Source organism: Fusarium keratoplasticum, chromosome 8 (genome assembly GCF_025433545.1).
Source record: "Fusarium keratoplasticum isolate Fu6.1 chromosome 8, whole genome shotgun sequence".
NCBI classification, from domain to species: domain Eukaryota; kingdom Fungi; phylum Ascomycota; class Sordariomycetes; order Hypocreales; family Nectriaceae; genus Fusarium; species Fusarium keratoplasticum.
The window spans coordinates 1,194,053-1,212,474 of record NC_070536.1 but is presented as its reverse complement, the minus strand read 5'-3'; the positions used below and the strand labels follow the sequence as shown (position 1 = coordinate 1,212,474).

Below are 18,422 nucleotides of genomic sequence, written 5' to 3'. Positions count from 1 at the left end.
CTGAACTGGTCCCATCCCCAACTCGACCTATACCCATTGGGCTTCTGCTCTCAAACCTCGTACAACTCGACTCCAACTTTCACTCGAAGAGCAGTGCCTCTGTCTTGGCCCTTTTTGTTTCACTCATTGGAAGGGGGGAACCCCAGCTCGATATCGCTCTTTCCTTTTCTACTCCTTGTCTACCCTCCTTAATTCCACACTCTTCAATCCTCCAAACTTGACTCCTTACCTCTCAGCTACACCTCAGCCATGCATGGCATCCTCCTTCTCGGGGGCTTCTTTGGCACCCTCGCCGCGGCACAACCCTACAACTATGGCGCCGACATCCAATCCCTGACTCGGAGGCAAGACACCAGTGATCGCGTGGTCATCAAGCCGCTGCCGATAATTCGCAATGGCACAATGCCCCTGAGATACGAGATCCGAGAGATGAAGGCCGACCGCTACAAATGGGACTTGTTCATTCTGGCCCTGAGTATGTTTCAGTACACCAGTCAGGACGATCCCAGGTCGTGGTACCAGATTGCCGGTACGTGACACTGTTTCGGATATAACAATGTCTAGAGGCTATGCTAACGTGCATCTGTGTTTGTGTCCGTGAGTAGGAATCCACGGTGTTCCCTTTGAACCATGGAGCGGTGTCGAGTCTGTGGAGGGGGGCAACATGTCTGGATACTGCATGCACAGCTCGGTTCTGTTTTCCACATGGCATCGCCCATATCTCGCCCTCTTCGAGGTAGGCATTCCCCGGTCATTTTGCCACCGTTACTTACGCTCTTATCAGCAAGAACTGTACCAAAAAGCCAATGCCATTGCCGGCATGTTTCCTAATGGGACAGAGCGGCAAGCATATCAAGATGCTGCCCGTAGCTTCCGCATGCCGTACTGGGATTGGTCATTGGAGGCCCCCGAAGGGGATGAGCATTTTCCGGGAGTTTTTTGGAACGCTACCATCTCTCAATACGGTCCTCGAGGTATCCAGCTCGTCAGAAATCCTCTATATTCATACTACTTTCATCCAAAAGATGAAGAAGCGTTCATCTGGACCCCGGTAAGAGGTGCGTCGTCAGTAAGATCAACGCAGCTAACAAAAACGTAGCTCAATACCTGGGATGAGACAAAGAGAGCTCCAAATGTGAATATCAGCGAAAACGCTCCTCCATCGAACAACAGCCTGGTCAATGCAGCCCTTCTGGCAGCGTTACCCGAGATTCAGCAGCGTCTGCTCGGCCTCTTCTCCAATTCGAAAAACTTCAACGATTTCGGGACCAAGGTATGGTCAGTAACTAACAATATTTCAGCGGCGGACTCGATCGAGTCAATCCATGACATTATTCACATCAATGGTGGGCTTAAGGGCCACATGACATATGTGCCCGTATCTTCGTTTGATCCTCTATTCATCCTCCACCACACCATGACAGATCGGCTGTTGGCCATGTGGCAGATACTCAATCCAGACGCGTGGATGACCCCTATGCCATCTGGTGAAACTACTTTTACATCTATTGCGGGCGAAATGCAAGATTCTACAACTCCGCTGACCCCATTCTTCGCCTCAGAGGATGGCACGTTCTGGAACTCGGACATGGCAAGGACCACGGAAGCCTTTGGGTATTCTTATGCCGACACGGACTCTTCAGGGAAGAGGGAGGACGAACTTCGTGACGAGTTGACGAGGAAAATCACGGAGTGGTACGGAGATAGGGGCTGGATCGCGGCGCTGGAACGGAGTCAACACACTCAGGGTCCCGCGCAAGAAAAGCGGCATGACAAGGTGAGGGGTGGGCACCTGAGTGGCATCAGACCCGATGTCACGGACAATGCTCCAGACCCACCAGCCTCAGCAGTTATCAAGAATGGGCGGTACATGGATTGGGTTATTAACGCGCGAGTCAATATCGAGGCGTTCGCAGGCAACTTTCAGGTTCTCTTCTTTATTGGACCACCACCAATAGATGCAAGCCAATGGCTTGCTGCCAGGAACCGAGCTGCCAAGGTCACGTTCATGGGCACTCGTCACCAAACGGGTTCGAAGTCGATGATGGCTGGATCGTCACCTCTGACAGCGGCACTGGTGAAGTTAGTGGGGGCAGGAGAGATCCCCAGCCTGGATCCAAAGCATGTGGTGCCGTTTCTCGAAGAAAGGCTGCAGTTTGCGGTACTTGGGGGCCAAGATACAGAGGTCAATACCTATGAGCTGGAAGGCTTGCACATTACCATCAACAGCGGGGAGATGATGGTGCCAGAGAAGGGGAGTCTACCACAGCAAGGTCCCCTGGCATGCAGGATGAAGCTTTGGCCTGACAAGTCGTTGTGTTAGTTTTTTGTGTGTTTAATGTGGCGTTGTGTAGGCAGTGTTATTTGTTCGAGATTTCTATCAAATTCACTGGCAACTTTTACTATGCTCTCTGGCTGAGCCATGACAGGCGATGGGCCTTTTCGTTTACCTATAGTAGCGAGATAGTCATGAAACCAATAATAAAGAGGCGTCGTTGGGGAAACATTCTCAATTATAAACCCATAGCAATTCATTCTGTACCAATGCTTAACTTCTTGAGACGACAATAATGCTAATAGGCAAGGATATTGAATCTGGACTGGCGGGTTGCCTGTCGCCAAGCAACTATCACCATATGGGAGACTATCATGTCTTGAGCATCTCGGGTGTGGCTGGGCAATACGATGCACGAGGACGTCATATCTTCAGACATGTCTCACATATTCCACACAAGCAGTAGTAAAATACTTGGCAGGAACGTTTCACGACAAACCGCCCCCCGTTTAGCCTGCTTGCTCGTCACTAATAGCAACCAGCCAAAGCCAGGGATGGGAGGGACTGCGGCACGGAATAGTTGATGGGGGGTAACCCCAAAAAGTCTCTCTACCGGGGTTCTTTTGAGGTGCCAGCACAAAACGCCACCGTTGTAACCATCATCATTCTCTTCTTATGTCAGATGCTGTTGATATATATATACACGCGATAGCAGCTCACTCTGCTGACTTGAGCAAACTCAACAGCCATGGCTTCCGAATCTCGCATCCCCTCTGTGCCCCCGCCATGGACCCTCAAAGGCGACGTCTACGCCTTTCCCTTCTGGACCTCGGCATCACAAGGCGAGAACAAGCTCCCCTCGCTGGCATATTCACCCCTCGAGGGTCAGTCCGCCTACGCCTCGCCAGAGTCTGGCAGACACGTTGGCGGCGTCAGCATGGTGCAGTTCATCCGGTATACAGACTCACCCGTGGGTCCGTACGATGAGATGATTCTCGCGCCGGGAGGGTTCGAGTATGAGAGGGAGGATAAGGATGGGAGGAGGGTTAAGAAGAGGAATCCGAGGATTACTAGGATTTATGTTTCGCAGAAGCATACTTGCTACAACGGGAGAAAGAGTCAGCTTCTTTGATCATCTCGCCTATTTATAATAGCTGACGATATATCAGACTGGAACGTTCCCAAACATCTCGCCCACTTCGACTGGTCCGAGAACCCAGACGGCTCAACCAGCATAAAAGTGTACCCTCACGACTCAGCCTCGGCCACCGAGTCGTCGACCCCAAGCGCGACGCCGTTCTTCCAAGCAACGTTCAAACCGCTCCGGTTCGCCCCGTCGTTCCCCTTCCAGACAAACTGGTCCAACTACATCGGCATCGAGTCGACCCTAGTCCTGCCTCCGCTCCCCGCCGGCGACGGTACCCAGGGCGAGCTCCCGGGCACCGACCGGTGGTGCTCCGTTGTGCCCCAGCAGTGGAGCCCACGGTGCAGTCTCGGCTGGTTTGATCTTACCCAGCACCGGGACAGCGAGGGCCGCTTGACGGGTGAGTTTGACAACTTTTGGCCCGGCTGGGGAAAGTGGCACTTTGGCTTCAAGATGAAGGACGCTGTCACCATCTTTGATCACCCCGAGACGTGGGATGCCCCCAGGTCCACTCAGTAAATAGCAGTACATTCGTATCGTTTCGTTTCGTCTAAGCACAGTCCATGTGAGCAAACACTCCCGAATGGTCCAATCTTATCTATCTTGTTGAGGGTTCGCACAACACAAGTAGAGTGAGCTCATACAGATCCATACCAAGTAAGCAAATGCCTCTTTACCAGAACGCCCTGAACTCCTGTGCACGCCAAGATCCATCTTCAGCCCCGTCCCCTCGGCCAACGGGTTGCCTCCGTCGCCTCTCCAACCTGCCTGTGTAACAAGAAAGAGCCCCAGTCTAAGCAGCAAAGACAAGTTCATCGGGTAGCCCACTGCTCGCCCGTCCAGGTCGTCCGTCAAGTCATTAATAAAGGTCAGCCAAGTCATACACACCACTCGGAGCACTTCAAGAGCCCATCGAGAACGCCTCGCCTCCGTAGGCCCATACGCCCCTTGCAGTCCTTTCCATACCCATCCATCCATCCATCCACACGTGTTTCCAGTCCGCATTTCCCATATCGTCCATACGTATCGGCCACAGGCGTTTCTTGATAGCCAAAACCTACGCCAGATGGCCCCGGTCCACGCTGCCGCACCTGTGGCGTGGAGAGAGACCACCCTGGCCCTGGGTAACCGACCTGAGAAGTGTTTCACCTCAAGTCGGGCCCTCCCGTCCCTTGTCGATACCGGTTTTGTCAAGATCCGGTGGCGCAGGCGGGTCGGTATCAGGCCATCACCAGTAAAAGGAGCTCTGCAGGGTTAACCGTCTCTTGGACCCTTAAGCCATGAGCCCCTTCATTCGGCAGCCCCAGCTGCTGCCTTCTTGGCTACTACCTCACGAGCGTAAAACTCGACCAGCATAGTCGCGTACGCCTCCAGGTCTTCCACTGGAACGGCGAGTCTGAAATCGTTGAGGAGCAGGAATTGAAGCTCAAGATGGTTCAGTTCAACAAGTGGCAGTCCGCCGACCTAGTACCGCCGTGTTAGCACACAAATATCCAACCAGAAACTGGCTTTGCACAAACCTTAGCATATCTCGAATTGGTGTAAAAGACGTCAGAGAAGAACTTGCTCGCGCATGTCACTCCCGAGATAATCAGACGGTGGATGTTGAAGCTGTCGACAACGAAATATGTCGCAGCTGCCATAGCAGCGTGGTCGTTTGAGGCAGATGTCCCCCTGTTGCTGCTCTGACGGCTGGGCCGGCTCGAGTCAACCATCTCCTCGTCATCGTCATCCGCCAGATCTGAGTCACTCTCGTCCGAGTCCTCATCACGCATGGGGGTGTCTTGGGAAGCCGCTGAGGCCGCTTGACGAGACTCTGTTTGCCTTCGCGCCTCCTCGCTCTTCATCACCATGTCGTTAACACGTTCCGTCATGCGATCAAAGTAGACCAGCAGACTGAGGAATACCTCATACGTGGTGGGGCAATACTTGTGTATTCGCGACAGGTAGCTGAGGATGGTGATGGCGGGGACATTCTTGCCATGAAAAGCAAGAACCGAGTGGTTCAAGGACGAGATTGAGCTGCCGCTCGTGTCGCTGGACTGGTTGGCTTGCTGCTGATGCGCAACATTACGCTGCATCGCATCGTGCTGTAGGTCATTGGTGGTGGTGATCTTGGTAAGGAGCGCAGCAACCATCTCGATGATGTCGCCGATAGGCATCCCACTGATTTCGTACTTCATCTGCTGAAGTGGAGGATCGTTGAGAATACCAGAGCCGCCATTGCCAGACAGCAAGTCGGCACTGGCCAGGCTCTGAATATGTGCAAGGTCACGAATGTGAATAACAGTCTGCTCCGGTACTTGGGATGATGCGCTTGAGAGAGGATACGAGGGGTTTGGTATTTGAAAGTCGTCCGAAGCAGGAGAAGGCTGCTGGGCAGCAGGATTAGTGGGGGTTGGGCCGGATCGCGGTTCGTGACCTAGGGGACCAGAGTCCCTCGCGTCAGATGCCATAGACGAGGTCTTTGCATTATCGGCGGGAGCAGGGCCGGTAGCAGCGGATGGCGATGATGATGGGGGAGGGGAGGGGAACCGTGAGGCTCCGCCGCTTGCCGACACGTGGGCAGCACCGTGGCCCGTAGGCACGGGCGTAGACCCCGACACCGAAGCGGATGCGGGTGTGGATGACCACGTCGTCGCGGGGTTGTTGCTGTGGTTGCTGAAGTCGGCAGTGGGATCTGTGCGTTGGGCTCGCGGGGTAGCAGAATGTCGCGATCGGCTAACGGAGCGATAAGATGAGGACGAGTCGTGAGAGTGTTGATGTTGGAGGGAGGGGTTGGCAATCATGGTATGGAAGTATGAGGAGTCCGAAACGAAGTCGCCGATCACAGCGGCCATAACATCGCTATCTGGCGACAGATATCGTGGTGGAGGCGGGGATGCAGATTAGGATAGTTAAACAGAGGGGTATCGCGTGTCGTCGCTGGTCTCGAAGAGAGTGAGGAAAAGGATATCGCAAACGGTATCTGTACTGCAAGAGAGTAAAAGAAGGGATATTATTAGCTCTCGAGGTCCAGGAACGGTGATGTTGCAAGGTGGTGGTGTCGGTCGGCGGGGAAGAGGAGAACGGGCAAGGCGAAGAAACCAAGGCGATGACGATGGCGATGGCGATGGCCAGGTCGACTTGACAGATCAAAATGAGGATCAAGACCAAGATGGAGGGGGCAGAGAAGAGGAGGGGATAGGATCGGCCCGGTGGAGCAAAAGTGACCGGGACAAGCCAGACTTGGACTTGGAGGCTGAGGAGGGACAGGCAAGAGAAGGGAGCCAGATGAGGAGGAGAGGCAAGGTCAGCCTGGTGCGGCGGTGGATGATGACTAGCGAGCAGTTGAGTGGTCCAGTGGGTGTCGTCCAGTGGGCGGGCGTCCAGCACGCTGGTGGTGACTGGCTCATCCCAGAGTGGCCCAGCACCCGAACGCCTAGCAACACGCACCAGAGGTCCCTCAGCAGTCGCCCCTCAGCCCTCGTGGGTGAGCCAGCGGGTACCATGTGCTGGCTGAAGCGGGTGGCCGAGCGGATGGTGGGGGCGAGGCTCGACGTCTTGGGAGCCGGCGCCCATGGAAATTGGTGCTGCGCCGACTCAGGCTCTCCGACAAAAACTCGGGATGGACGACAATGGACATGGACGAGTTGACTCGGTGTTGGATGTCACCCATCTGATTGGTGCGTCTTCCCAGCCTGTCAAGCCTCCTTCAGGGTTCTTGAGAGTTTTTCACTGTCCTTTCTTTTTCCGAGTTTCCTGAGGGTGTGTCCAATGTCCCGGGCAAACTGGGTTCGTTCGTCTTTATTCCCTCGTAGAATCTGTGGTGGAAGGGAGAAGGAATTCTCGAGTGGGGTGAGGTGTCATCCGTCGTCGATCATCCCGTCTCAAGAATGTCCAAGACAATCTTCCATGTCGATAAGCTGTTCCCCTTATGGGCAGCGAGCATCATGGCGCGTGCTTCAACCAAGTTCCATGCTAATCGAGATTGAGTGACCGAGGCGGTGGGAGACATGTAGACTCGTTGTAGCCGTCTTGTCGGCGCGACTGTGAACTGAGGCGTTGCACAGGATACAGCCAAAGCAATGCTGTGGCGTTGTGAAATCGCATCCTGACAGAACGCAGGCTGACGACGTCACCACCCTTTCCAGCAAATGCACATGTATCCGCACATTCGTTCCGGGAGCTGACTCGATCCTTGACTCTCCTGCCTCAAACAGTGTAACTGTCCATCATCGGCTGTCTGCGTCTCTGCGACATTTTATGCCCTCATCCGCCTGCTCTCAGCGCCGCGATTCGACGCAGCATTTCGAGAACCGAGAAGTCGAACCAGGAGGGGATGACGACATACGCAGCCATGTCGTGTCGATAAGGATAAGGAAGTTGGTTGGAAAAGCATGGAGGGATAGACGAGGACGGCCGCAAGATGGAGCCCCGAGATCAACACAAAGGAAGAAATTCACTTACCAAAGTCCTCGTGTATCTAAAAGTGCAGGCGCTCGTCAGGTCCAAATGAAGCACAGCTAACAAAAAGGAAGCAAGTCTGAGTTATGCTGGCAGATGCAATGCGAGTCGAAATACGATCCGATATGATGTGGGTGTAAAGTGCGAAATGCCTGAAAAGAGCCTCTCAGAGTTGTCGCAAGGTTAATAGTTGCCAACGGACCGGATACAATTGGCCTCCGAGTGAAGCGCGATCCAAAGGACCAACAGTCAGCAAATTGGCGCCAGGTGTGCGCGTGCTGTGTGTGTGCGCGTGTTCCGGCGAAGGCGTCGGCGACGGCGAGAGGCGAGGAGCGGAGCGGAGTGGTGTGGCGGGGAACAGATCCAGAGCTGCCTCCGATCAGCGCTTTTAAGAGAAATGGCACGATGCGGAGATGCGGCTCCCAGGAACGGCGGCAGCTAGGACGAGCGTTGAGGCTGGGTTTGCCGAAGCGTCTACGCTTGGTCTCGTTGTGCAGGAGGCTTGAAAGCGGTTTGGAGTTGAAGAATGCAACTGGATGAAAGCCGTCAACGGTTGGGCTCTGCCGTCATGAGCACGGGCCGGCAGTGAGATAGTCTACGGAGCGGGATCCCGCTGGGAAATGGCGGTCGAACGCGGCATTAGCAGTCGAACTGGCCTGGTGAGAGTCTCAAGCTCCAGAGACGTCCACTGCTGGCGACTGAAGTCGGCCACGAGCGCCAGCCGCGAGACCTCAGTCCAACCTCGAGGTGGGAGCGGCAACGAATCGAATGACACGGCTTCGGGTGACAGTAGGTCTCGGTCGACGAAAACAGGTTGGTCCCGCCTGCTTGGACACTCGTACGGCCCGTCCGCTGAGACTGGTCTGGATCTGAATCTGGGTCTAGGTCTGGCAAGTGGCCTGTCGATTGTGGCTCGAGCTCTCTGCGGTGGAGTTGAAATGGAGACGAGTTGATCAACAGCTCGAGAGTGGACGATAATCACGTCTCAGGGTACGTAAAGTAAGGCTTAGTGAAGCTGCTGAACGTAGGAAAGGAGAGGGGACAACGTGGGGATTGCAATATGCGCAGTTGGCGGAGGAGGAAATGCGAAGCTATTGAAGATTTGAGACAGAGATGTTGACTCATGTCGCGGGCGCAGTTCGTTCCTTCCATGTTGATTGCTTCGCTTCTTGATTGCTTCTACCTATCGCGTCGCTTCCTTCCTTGCTTGGGCACTTGCTTCTTCGGGAAGCACCTGCCCAAACAAATACACACGCAATACACGAAGCCCCTTACGAAAGTCGAAATAAAAGACCATACCTGGCATCTTCTGTCCTTTCGCTTATATCAGACAATGGGCCAGATGTTCAGGGGAATGAGCCCAATGGAGGTTTACGGATCCATTACTCTAGAGGTACGTAGTCGATACCCAAAATCACTCAGAGTCCGAGGGAACGCCTACCTGATTCGCCAGGCGCCTGACAGGAATGCAACTTGACTTTTGCAAGCAACTCAACTCTCAGAGTCAATACCACACCTATTTGTTCATGAACCATCGACTTCTTAAAACTCTACAATATACATATTCTCATTTTCCCGAGTTTCAACTACAAAGCTATCGGATCGAAGAGACGCCCCCGTAAGGCATTCTGAACCGCCTGACCACGCCCCCCATCTCCCCAGCTCCCCCGAAAAGCCAAGGCCGAACCGCAGCCAAGCCCTGTCGCACGTGGGCAGATTCCCCTCGACTCTGGGACGGGGGTTGGGGGAGGGAGGGGGAGGGGGAGGCGCGCACCTGGAGACGGCCGAAATTCGGGGTCGAGTCCCGGTACCTTGCCTGCAAGCGAGCGCCGGATCCGACTGCCAAACATCCGCGGCCCGGAGATGTTACCGTTGGCACGGAGTTGGTCCTTTTCATGTCTCTGATGGGAACATTTGACGACATGCAACCAAGAATTACGGTTACAACCTGTTGGACTGCGCCTCGGAGAATAATCAACTGACATTGTGTCGAGTTGATAAGCTCTTGAACGGAGAGTGGACGCCCAGGTATATCCGGCTATATATCCCCTGCATGTGAGCAAGGGTCCGGTTTCAACACCATTAACTATCACCAACATGCCCTCCATCATCACCCACGAACTGGTCCATAGGACTGGCCCCCTTCGTTCTCGAAGCGTCTGTCAAGAACTACAAAGACAATGAGAAAGAAGAAAGAAAGGGGGAAAAAAGCTCATCTTCCCCTGCGCAAGAGTCTCCACCGCATCCAAGACAGTCGAATAAGCATGGCTGTTAGAGAACACGATCCTGCACTGCAACCTCTTTGGAGCCAGGCTCGCGATTGCGCTCGGCGCACGTTATCCAGCGACATGACCGTGGTTGCCCAACGATGCCAGGCAAATGCCCAATCCTCGGCCCCTAGTGACGCCCCCAAAATCATCCCGCAAAGTGATCTTCCTCGCCACGGCTCCGTCTCATGTGCCCACACGTGCCCTGTTCAGCTGCCTCACTTTTGCGGCAAGGCGAGTGATCGGCCTTTGTCTTGATACCGAACTGCCGCAGAAAACACAATGCCGATTCATGCGACAGTCTCACCGCTGAACAGTCAGCCTCATATCGTCAAGACGAACAAGCCCGAGCGTCTCCTATCAACCACACAGCATTTGTGCCTGCAGCACATGGCATTGTTCATCTCAACTCCCAATCTTACTTACATCACTGGGCGGGCAGGCTCTTCGTGTCCGCGTGTCTGTTCCTCGCCGGCCTCCCATTCGCCGCCTCAACCCACCCTCTTATGCACGCCTCCATGTGCCATTCTCGTCCTCGCGCTCAAAGCCTCTTTCTAGAAGAGCGGTGAACCATTCTCAGGATCGATCCTCAGCCGTGGATGCGTCTCTAGCTTCAGCGAGAGATTGGCCTTTTCCCGTCTTCTTCTCTTCCGTTCAACCCTTATCCTGGACGTTTGATGCTGAATCTGCGCTACGGTGCGCTCGAAGGATCTCTTTCACTACCGTGTCCTTGAGCAGACTCTTGCTATTCGCCCCGATGCTCGGATTCTCTCGAGATCCGACGCAGACTACGCGGCCCGCTCTAGATGCCGCTCCCGTTCCGCTCACATGGTGGATCACGACCAGTTCCCCAGGTGAACTCGGAAAAACTCCATCGTCATTATTCCGATTATCTAGTGTACAGGGCCGAGTGACGTCTAGCCTGCAAGTCCCTCCCTGATTTCATGGCCTGTTTATGTCATGACAAGTCCGTATCAGCCCAGCCCATGCTGAATTATTCCCAAACCTTTCTTTGTCCTGCTACATCAAGACCTTCACTCGTGCCGCACCGCATAGTCCGTGTCAGGGAGATACAGGTGTCGGTCCGCACCGTCCTTGGTGAGAACCACCATGCGGATGACACCTCCCGAGCTGCCGTCCCACTTAATGGCCTCCCTCAGTGCTCCCTTAACGAAGTTGACAGCATCGTCCTTCTCCATGCCCTCCCGCCAGTTGGCATCACAGTATCCGTAGATGTAGGTCGATCCGGAGCCACCAATGGCATATGCTTGCTTGTGAAGGGAACCACCCAGGGGGATGGAGTATACTTGACCACCGAACCGCTCATCCCAGCCAGCGATGATAAGACCCGCGCTATTGATAATCATTAGTCCCCAGAGCAGTCCACAAGTTGTGTTATGAGGCCAAGACGTACGACAAACGGTCCTTGTTGGAGTAGCAGATCTCCTGGAAGATGGAGGCAGCGGTCTGTGTCATGGGGGGCTTGCCATTCATCATGGCAAAGAGTCCGAGCTGGTATTGCACAATGTCGGCGACAGCCTGGGTATCGGCGGCTGAGCCAGATCGGCAGCACCAGATGGTATCGTGTACTCTTGTCAACTTGTCCGTCACTCGGTTCGCGATGTAGGCACCGGTCGTTGTTCGTGAATCCGCACCTGCGCAAAAAGGTCAATATCTTGTGGCAGTGATCCAGGAACACTGAAGCGTACCCAGAATAACACCATCCTTGAAGGTAACCGCCATGCTATTGTCATGTTAAGATATGTCGTTCCAACATCAGGGAGGCACATACATCGAGGTTCCCAGGCTGTCCATCGGTTAGCGTTGCTCACATGTAGCATGGGATATAGTAAAACTTACTTGACCTCTCCCTTCTTCAGGCGGTCCATGTCCACATGGATTCCATCTAGCAACGTCAGTAAGCTTCCCATTCAACAACCCCATGCCATGGCGAAAGAGCTCCCAACGCACCCTCATTCAGCACTCCGGCGTGGCCAAACTCCATGATGACAGTCGGTCTATTGTTCTGTTCGATTGTTCAAAGAAATGAGCGGTCGGGTGGTTCGGAGTGGTGTGTCGTGATGGTATGTCGTCGTTGCTCGTTGCTTGGGGAAGGCTGGAGCTCAAGCCAAGCTCAAGGCAGCTCTGAACGCGCAGCCGCGCCACGGCGGATAGAAGAGCACGTGATGTTTCACGTGATTCAATATGAGATGCAAGCACTCCGTCTTGGTCATTAACCATGACCAAAACGCGATGTAAAATATGCTTTTACGATTTCAATGTGATATCTAATACTATACAAGCTTTGGCTTTGTCCCGTACAGTCGCTTGGGTGAGGAAAGCAACTTGACACATTCTCAAGGAACACGTATACTTAGACCTCTTCCGCAAGCTGGGCGGCCTGGTCCCGCCAATGCCAGCAAGACTTCTTAGTCTCCATCTATGAAATACTCGTACAGTCCAATATTAGGTTTATAGATTTCAGTGCTTGTGCAGCTCGGCGTCGGGCGCCGGTCCCTCAGCCTGAGCACCCTCCACGGTCTTCTTCTTGTCCTTGTCCTTGTCCTTATCCTCGTCGCCACATCCGCAATCGTAGAAATCGCCAATCTTTTCGCAGTCGAACAGAGGCTTGTGCACTCTCTCGTTGACGATGTTGTGGGCGAAACACAGCCATCCGGCGGCGGCGTTGCGGCTACTCGTCTGGGGAGGGTATTTGGCAAGCACCTTTTGGAAGTGCGCGGCGCACTGGCCGCAGGGGTAGAGTCGGGCAAAGAGGTGCATGAAGGTCTCGAGGGCCATGCGATCCTCCTTGGTCGGCTTGTCGGGGAAGCGCGCCATCATTGTGTGGAGGAACTTCCACGTCGCGTGGCCAAGTTCGGCCCTACAAGAAGAGAGTTGTTAGCAGATGCATCATCAACGGTCCGACGTCATCGCAGATTTGGACCATGGAAGTCATGGCATCTTACTTGAGCGTCGCATTCTCCAACTTGGGCGCGATGGACGCGCCATCGAGTAGTCCAGAGGGAAGGGAATCAAGGTCTGCCGCGAACTCAGATCGAGGGGCATCCTTCAGGGGCACATCGAGGCCATCGTTCAACTTGGGAGCGGCGCTGCTAGAGGGCCCAGAGAAGAAGTATGATAGGGTGAAAAAGACGCTGAGGACCAAGACAAAGGTCAAGGTGAGATGCTGTCGGCGAGCCATGGCTTCAATAATCAATGAGTGAAATGGAGGTTGATCCTCCGTCTGTGGTTGATGGTCATGATACCACAGATAAATCCTCCCAGCGCGGGCCAGCCCAGAACACCGAGATCGAACGAGCCAAGGTACCCCTGTACTCCGGCCAATCGCGACGGGAGACCCTGGGAACATCTGAGGCAGTGGGCCCACCTTATTCAGAGCAAATGAGGCTTCTTTCACTCAAATCGTGGCACGAGTGGCTTCGATTTATTAGTGGTGGGGCCGGCCGTCGCCGGTACCGACGCCCGGCGCCGATGGTGGGTCTCCGGACGTGCCAGATATCATCTTTATTCGCACCTTGATCCTGTTATTGATGTTTTGACCCTCTTGGTTCTGGAAGTGTACCTTGGTCTACGTGGTTAATACATGAAGTAGTCAATGTATCTCTTCTAGTCACAACAAACCTGCCAGAGCAAGCGACGTCACTTCTCTTTGAGCGCCCAACTTCCTTCGGACCCGGGAGATTGACACAAATGGAGTTGTTTGGTTGTTCATGGACTTGAACCATGTTTAAATATCCGGCGTTCCTGTGTGCCAGAATGCATTGGTGTAGGAGCATATGTGTGTTCTTAGTATTCGCTCCTAAATCTACTCAAGTGGGCTACCCCAGATGATCTTGTAACTGAATGGTGAGGAAAGAGAAATAGGAGTGGGCTTGAGTTGGTTAGTATTCATGTACTAGGCGCTATTTCCCCCGGCTTATCTGTCTTGTGTCATTGTCTATTCTTATTTACCTACTTGTTCTTTAGTCCAGTCTCGCTGATGAACTTTTCAACAACAGCAGTTTCGAACGCTGACGTATGACGAGCACGAGAAACACATGGTTCCTTGGATGGATTTTTTTTTAAAAAAAAAATTAATTAAATAAATAAATAAAGTAAAATCAACAATAACAATAAGTAATCTCCTAAACTTATCACTAAAGCCACTGGAAATTATTATTCGGGATACAGGACAGATATATAGCCCTATCCACAACCCGCACATTTCCGGTTGGCTACCCTACACCAAACCACAATTTCGAGCAAACCAGGCATGTGAGGAATCGAGCCAGCAATGATGCATTTAGGTGTCAGGCTCGCAGATTTGGTGTGCCCTTTGTGTACATGATGCCCTCGGCGCATACGGGAAACAGCCATATGGTCAGGCCTGAGTGGTTCAACAGCTGTAGTCACCCAATCTCGATGATTGAAGTGAAATCATGGACGAACATCAGATAACACACACCATCAGGACATTAAACCACTCATCGCACGACGAAAGATCTCCAAGAGAGAGGGAAATATCACAGATATCATGCTCACACCAAGAGCACCGACACTGAATGTCCCCAGGCGGGTGATGACTGGACGACACCACCCGGGAACTAGAATACAACACACGTAACAACACAGCAGACCACGAAAGCAGGAATAGAAAGTAGGTCTCTGGATTTTCGAAAGCCGGCGAAGGACATCACTTAAAGCCCAACTCCGCTACAATTGTAATAGATATGGGCTCAGTATGACCGGCAATCGCCCCATCTCCCAGCCGAGAGACTCACAAGCGATCAGATCAACCCTCACCTATAGGACTCGTCTTATTCGCACAAGTTTCACAGCAAGAAACGCATCGACTAAAGCCCCGCTGACGTAGCTGGTGAGGATAAGAGAGGATTGAAGTAAAATAAGTCTGTCTCGATCATGACACAGCGTCTCATCTACACAGAGATTAACTCATACAACCAGAACTCCCCACGCAACGGTCGCTAGAGAGACAAGGGCGATGCCGATGAGAAGAGCAGACAAACCGAACTCATGAAAGACGGCGGGGACTCATCACTCGAGGTCACCACCCACACTTCATTCCAGCGGTGCTTCATGTCTCGCCCCATGTCTTGCTCAGCCATCCAACACCTCCCTACTTACGGAAGGCATTGAGCCAAACTGAAACTCGAGGGAGCCCCCGGGTCACCATTCCAGAGGGTGGTAGAGAACAAAACGACTCTGATCCGTGGCGCGCCGATTCCACCACGGGACTGGACAAACTGCTAGTGGAGGGTTGGGCACACCTACATGATGATAGCAAGGTAGGATGGGCCAAGACGCTGGCTGGCATGTAATCAGCTCTGAGACTAGAAGAAACCCCCTTGGTGAAAGAACTCGAAGGTAGCTTCACCTCTCTGAGTCAGGAACGATGAACGATGCGAGACGAGACAAAACTGTTGAAAGTCTTGTCCCTGGCCCTGTCGTCATATGGAGACAGCCTCTCGTCCTCACCATAAGGAGCTCACGGCCGGGAGAATGTGGAAGAATGCCCAAAGGGCAGCCGGAGATGGCGCAGAATCATACACTCGTATGACACACAGACGCTGGCATGGGAACTGTCACCTGTAAACCTCAGCCACCTGAGGAAACGGTGACAGCAAACACCGAGAGGGTAAAGCAGAGCAAAGCAAAGTTGAAAGCCCAATTAGCAGAGTGTCACCTCGGAGTCGGAGGCCTTCACATCGGGACTGACTGAACTCGGGGCTTCAACTCCCGGGTTCCCAGACAGGAGCCACCGGGTCTATTGATTCAGGCGAGACGAGCCGCCGGCGACCATGTCTCAGGACGTCGCGTGTCCGCCATTCCTCTAGCCCTGGCCGAGCCGGACGATCTATGCCGACAAGTCTAGAGAAAATGGATACCCTCCGAGTCAACTTGTCGGGGTGTTTCTCTCGACGGGGCTGGTGTTTCGTTTCAGGGAGAGTCAGGTAATGACAAGGGCCCGTTGACGCGAGGGAGACAGAGAAGCTCGCGCCGGTAAGCTTCCTTTTTAACCAGGTGGAGTGAGCGGTAGGGCAAAGGGCGGCTGGGACGGTAGTGGTGATACTGGTGAGTGTGGATGCAAAATAGGTGTGGCGGACGCCAATTGCGATTAGGTGCGGCCACCAGCGGGAGAAACGGACGGGATGGGCGAGTCGACGATGGGCCGACAGGTGTTTCCACCTTTTTGGCATCGTGGGCTATTTCCAGAAGAGCGAGCTGAAGCTGAAGGGAGATGTGATGTGATGTGATGAGATGAACCTGGAGGGCCACTATGGAGCACTTGCGGGTTGACTCCCTAGTCTAACAAGCCAAAAGTTTCTCACGGCTATGAATAGACGGGAGAAACAGGATAGCAAGCGCCCAAGTTAGTCGGTGTATTGCAGACTTTGACAAAGACGGTTGCTGATCTTGAGCCTTGCAGGGGAAGGCATGTTGGATGGCGACCGAATTGGGGCGAGGCCATCCCAATTTGGTGAGGCCCTGGACGATTTGTCGTATTGTGGGCGCATGGGAAGAGCCAGGAGCTGGCCTCTGCTCTTGACAAGACACCAACGGCAGCGAGCGGGTGCTTCAGGTGAGTCGAGGGACTGCTGGAGCGGGATATGGACAGATGATGGTGCAGACAGCTGGACACACTGGCATACACGATGCATGACGGGAGATTGCGACCCGGGATAAACTGTGGGATACACGGGCACGAAGGTGTGCTATGTATGCATCCTTTTACGAAAGCACTCATTCCCGTCTTGCACGGGCTATGCACATGGCATTGTGACTATGTATAGTAGTCAGATACGGGTGACGGGTTGTGGGGGGGGCCAAGCGTGACCAAGGCAAGGCAAGGCGGCAAGGAGAAGGGGGAAATGTCATGGTAACATCGTAGGACGGGAGTGAAATGAGCCAGAGTCAAAGTGGTGTTGAGTTGGCAGTGGGAGATGGTGATGGACGAATAAACTGACTGCTTGGGAGGAGGAGATGAGGAGGCTAATAAGAAAAGATGAGATGAGACAAGGCGCAAGATGCAACTCATTCGACGAGTCTTGAGTCCAGGAGCAGTAAGCTTTGCTCCAGAGCAATCACAATGAAAGTAAGCACCAAGAAAGGTTCTTGGGGTCCATCGGCAGATGAAGCGGCATAGAGTCGACGGGGAGAACAAAGAGCCCGATGCCATGGGATTGACACGAAGGTGAGTTGACCAGATGAATCAACACGAGAAAGCCATGTGCGAGAAGCTCTCTCTGTGAGACATAAAAAAAAAGTCCAACATCGACAATGGCTGACGCGCAATCTCGGGGCGCTGGACCAACCGAAAGGCTGTATTGCTTCTCTGTCATCTCTTGGGCGTCCACGTGGAGTCGAGGAATTCGCTGCACGAAAGCCACACGCAGAGAGAGACATTTTGGGAGCGCACGCGAGGCCAGAGGTTGATTCGCCGAACAAGCCAGAGGCGCAATCGATTGATGATGACGGTGGCTCTCGAAGAGTGTCTTGCTCATCTGGTGTGTCCAGCCACAATCAAGATGGCTCCAAGCCATGGCACTGAAGGATCGCTTGGCGCGATGCCATGCCGCGTGGAGTTGTTCTCTGTCTAGTACAGTACCCATTGATCAAGCTCTGTCGATCCCTTTTTCTTCCTTCTCAAAGTCTCTTGCTCACAAAAGTCATCCATGCCCGTTTACTTCTCACACAGATGACTCTTGCCGAGTTGCACCGGCGGCCAGGGAACCCAGACAGAACGAGGTGGCCCTGGCAAGGATCCCAGTCTCCCATGCCACGGAACGGCAGGGAACAGGGGAGAGAATAATTAAAGGCCCAAGCCTCAGTGGCCCAAGTGGCGCTCCGAGACGAAGCTAGGTGCTGCTAGGACTCTTGCTCCAGCGGGTCTCTCGTCGTCTTTTTCCCTCTTGGTGCGCCCCTGTCGCCAGCCCGTCGACTCCATTCGCGGCTTGGTTCCTGGCTTACGGCGCCATGCCACGGGGTGGCCCTCTCGGCTGCCCTCTGAGGTGGGGACGGCGAGGTCCACAGGCCCTGACTATCGGCAGGGGAATGATCAAGGATTTGCCGGTCGGGAGGCTGCTTGTTATGGTTTAGCTACAGGTACGAAGCCCGTCGTGCCTGGATACTTGGTGCTGGCAAGCGTTTGCACGGGAGGTCGGAGTATCGCCGAGGGTTCGGGCTTGTATCATCATTCATGCTCTCCCTTCGAGCAGCCTGTGTAACAGCGAATGGAAGGTTGCATCACCACTGTCCACGCGCTGCCGTC

At 53.7% G+C, this 18,422-nt stretch overlaps 5 protein-coding genes across 5 annotated transcripts; 2 read left to right on the top strand and 3 right to left on the bottom strand.

Moving 5' to 3' along the window:
* Positions 1-249: 249 nt before the first annotated feature.
* NCS57_01020500 (Tyrosinase) lies at positions 250-2,323 on the top strand (the record flags this gene model as incomplete). The annotated part of the gene is made up of 4 exons (XM_053059956.1): positions 250-529; positions 606-736; positions 785-1,051; positions 1,100-2,323. 4 exons carry the CDS (start codon positions 250-252, stop codon positions 2,321-2,323), a joined length of 1,902 nt encoding a protein of 633 aa, XP_052910350.1.
* A 700-nt stretch (positions 2,324-3,023) lies between these two features.
* On the top strand, positions 3,024-3,938 carry NCS57_01020400 (uncharacterized protein; the record flags this gene model as incomplete). The annotated part of the gene is made up of 2 exons (XM_053059955.1): positions 3,024-3,393; positions 3,445-3,938. 2 exons carry the CDS (start codon positions 3,024-3,026, stop codon positions 3,936-3,938), a joined length of 864 nt encoding a protein of 287 aa, XP_052910349.1.
* A 771-nt stretch (positions 3,939-4,709) lies between these two features.
* NCS57_01020300 (uncharacterized protein) lies at positions 4,710-6,259 on the bottom strand (the record flags this gene model as incomplete). Its single annotated transcript, XM_053059954.1, has 2 exons — positions 4,710-4,883; positions 4,940-6,259. The coding sequence occupies 2 exons, from the start codon at positions 6,257-6,259 to the stop codon at positions 4,710-4,712; spliced, it is 1,494 nt and encodes a 497-aa protein (XP_052910348.1).
* A 4,907-nt stretch (positions 6,260-11,166) lies between these two features.
* On the bottom strand, positions 11,167-12,137 carry NCS57_01020200 (Proteasome subunit beta; the record flags this gene model as incomplete). Its single annotated transcript, XM_053059953.1, has 6 exons — positions 11,167-11,485; positions 11,547-11,787; positions 11,842-11,876; positions 11,925-11,939; positions 11,993-12,038; positions 12,104-12,137. 6 exons carry the CDS (start codon positions 12,135-12,137, stop codon positions 11,167-11,169), a joined length of 690 nt encoding a protein of 229 aa, XP_052910347.1.
* Positions 12,138-12,613: 476 nt separating this feature from the next.
* NCS57_01020100 (Sulfhydryl oxidase) lies at positions 12,614-13,463 on the bottom strand (the record flags this gene model as incomplete). Its single annotated transcript, XM_053059952.1, has 2 exons — positions 13,099-13,463; positions 12,614-13,013 (listed from the first exon to the last, which is right to left on the bottom strand). The coding sequence occupies exons 1-2, from the start codon at positions 13,332-13,334 to the stop codon at positions 12,614-12,616; spliced, it is 636 nt and encodes a 211-aa protein (XP_052910346.1). The 5' UTR covers positions 13,335-13,463.
* Positions 13,464-18,422: the final 4,959 nt, after the last annotated feature.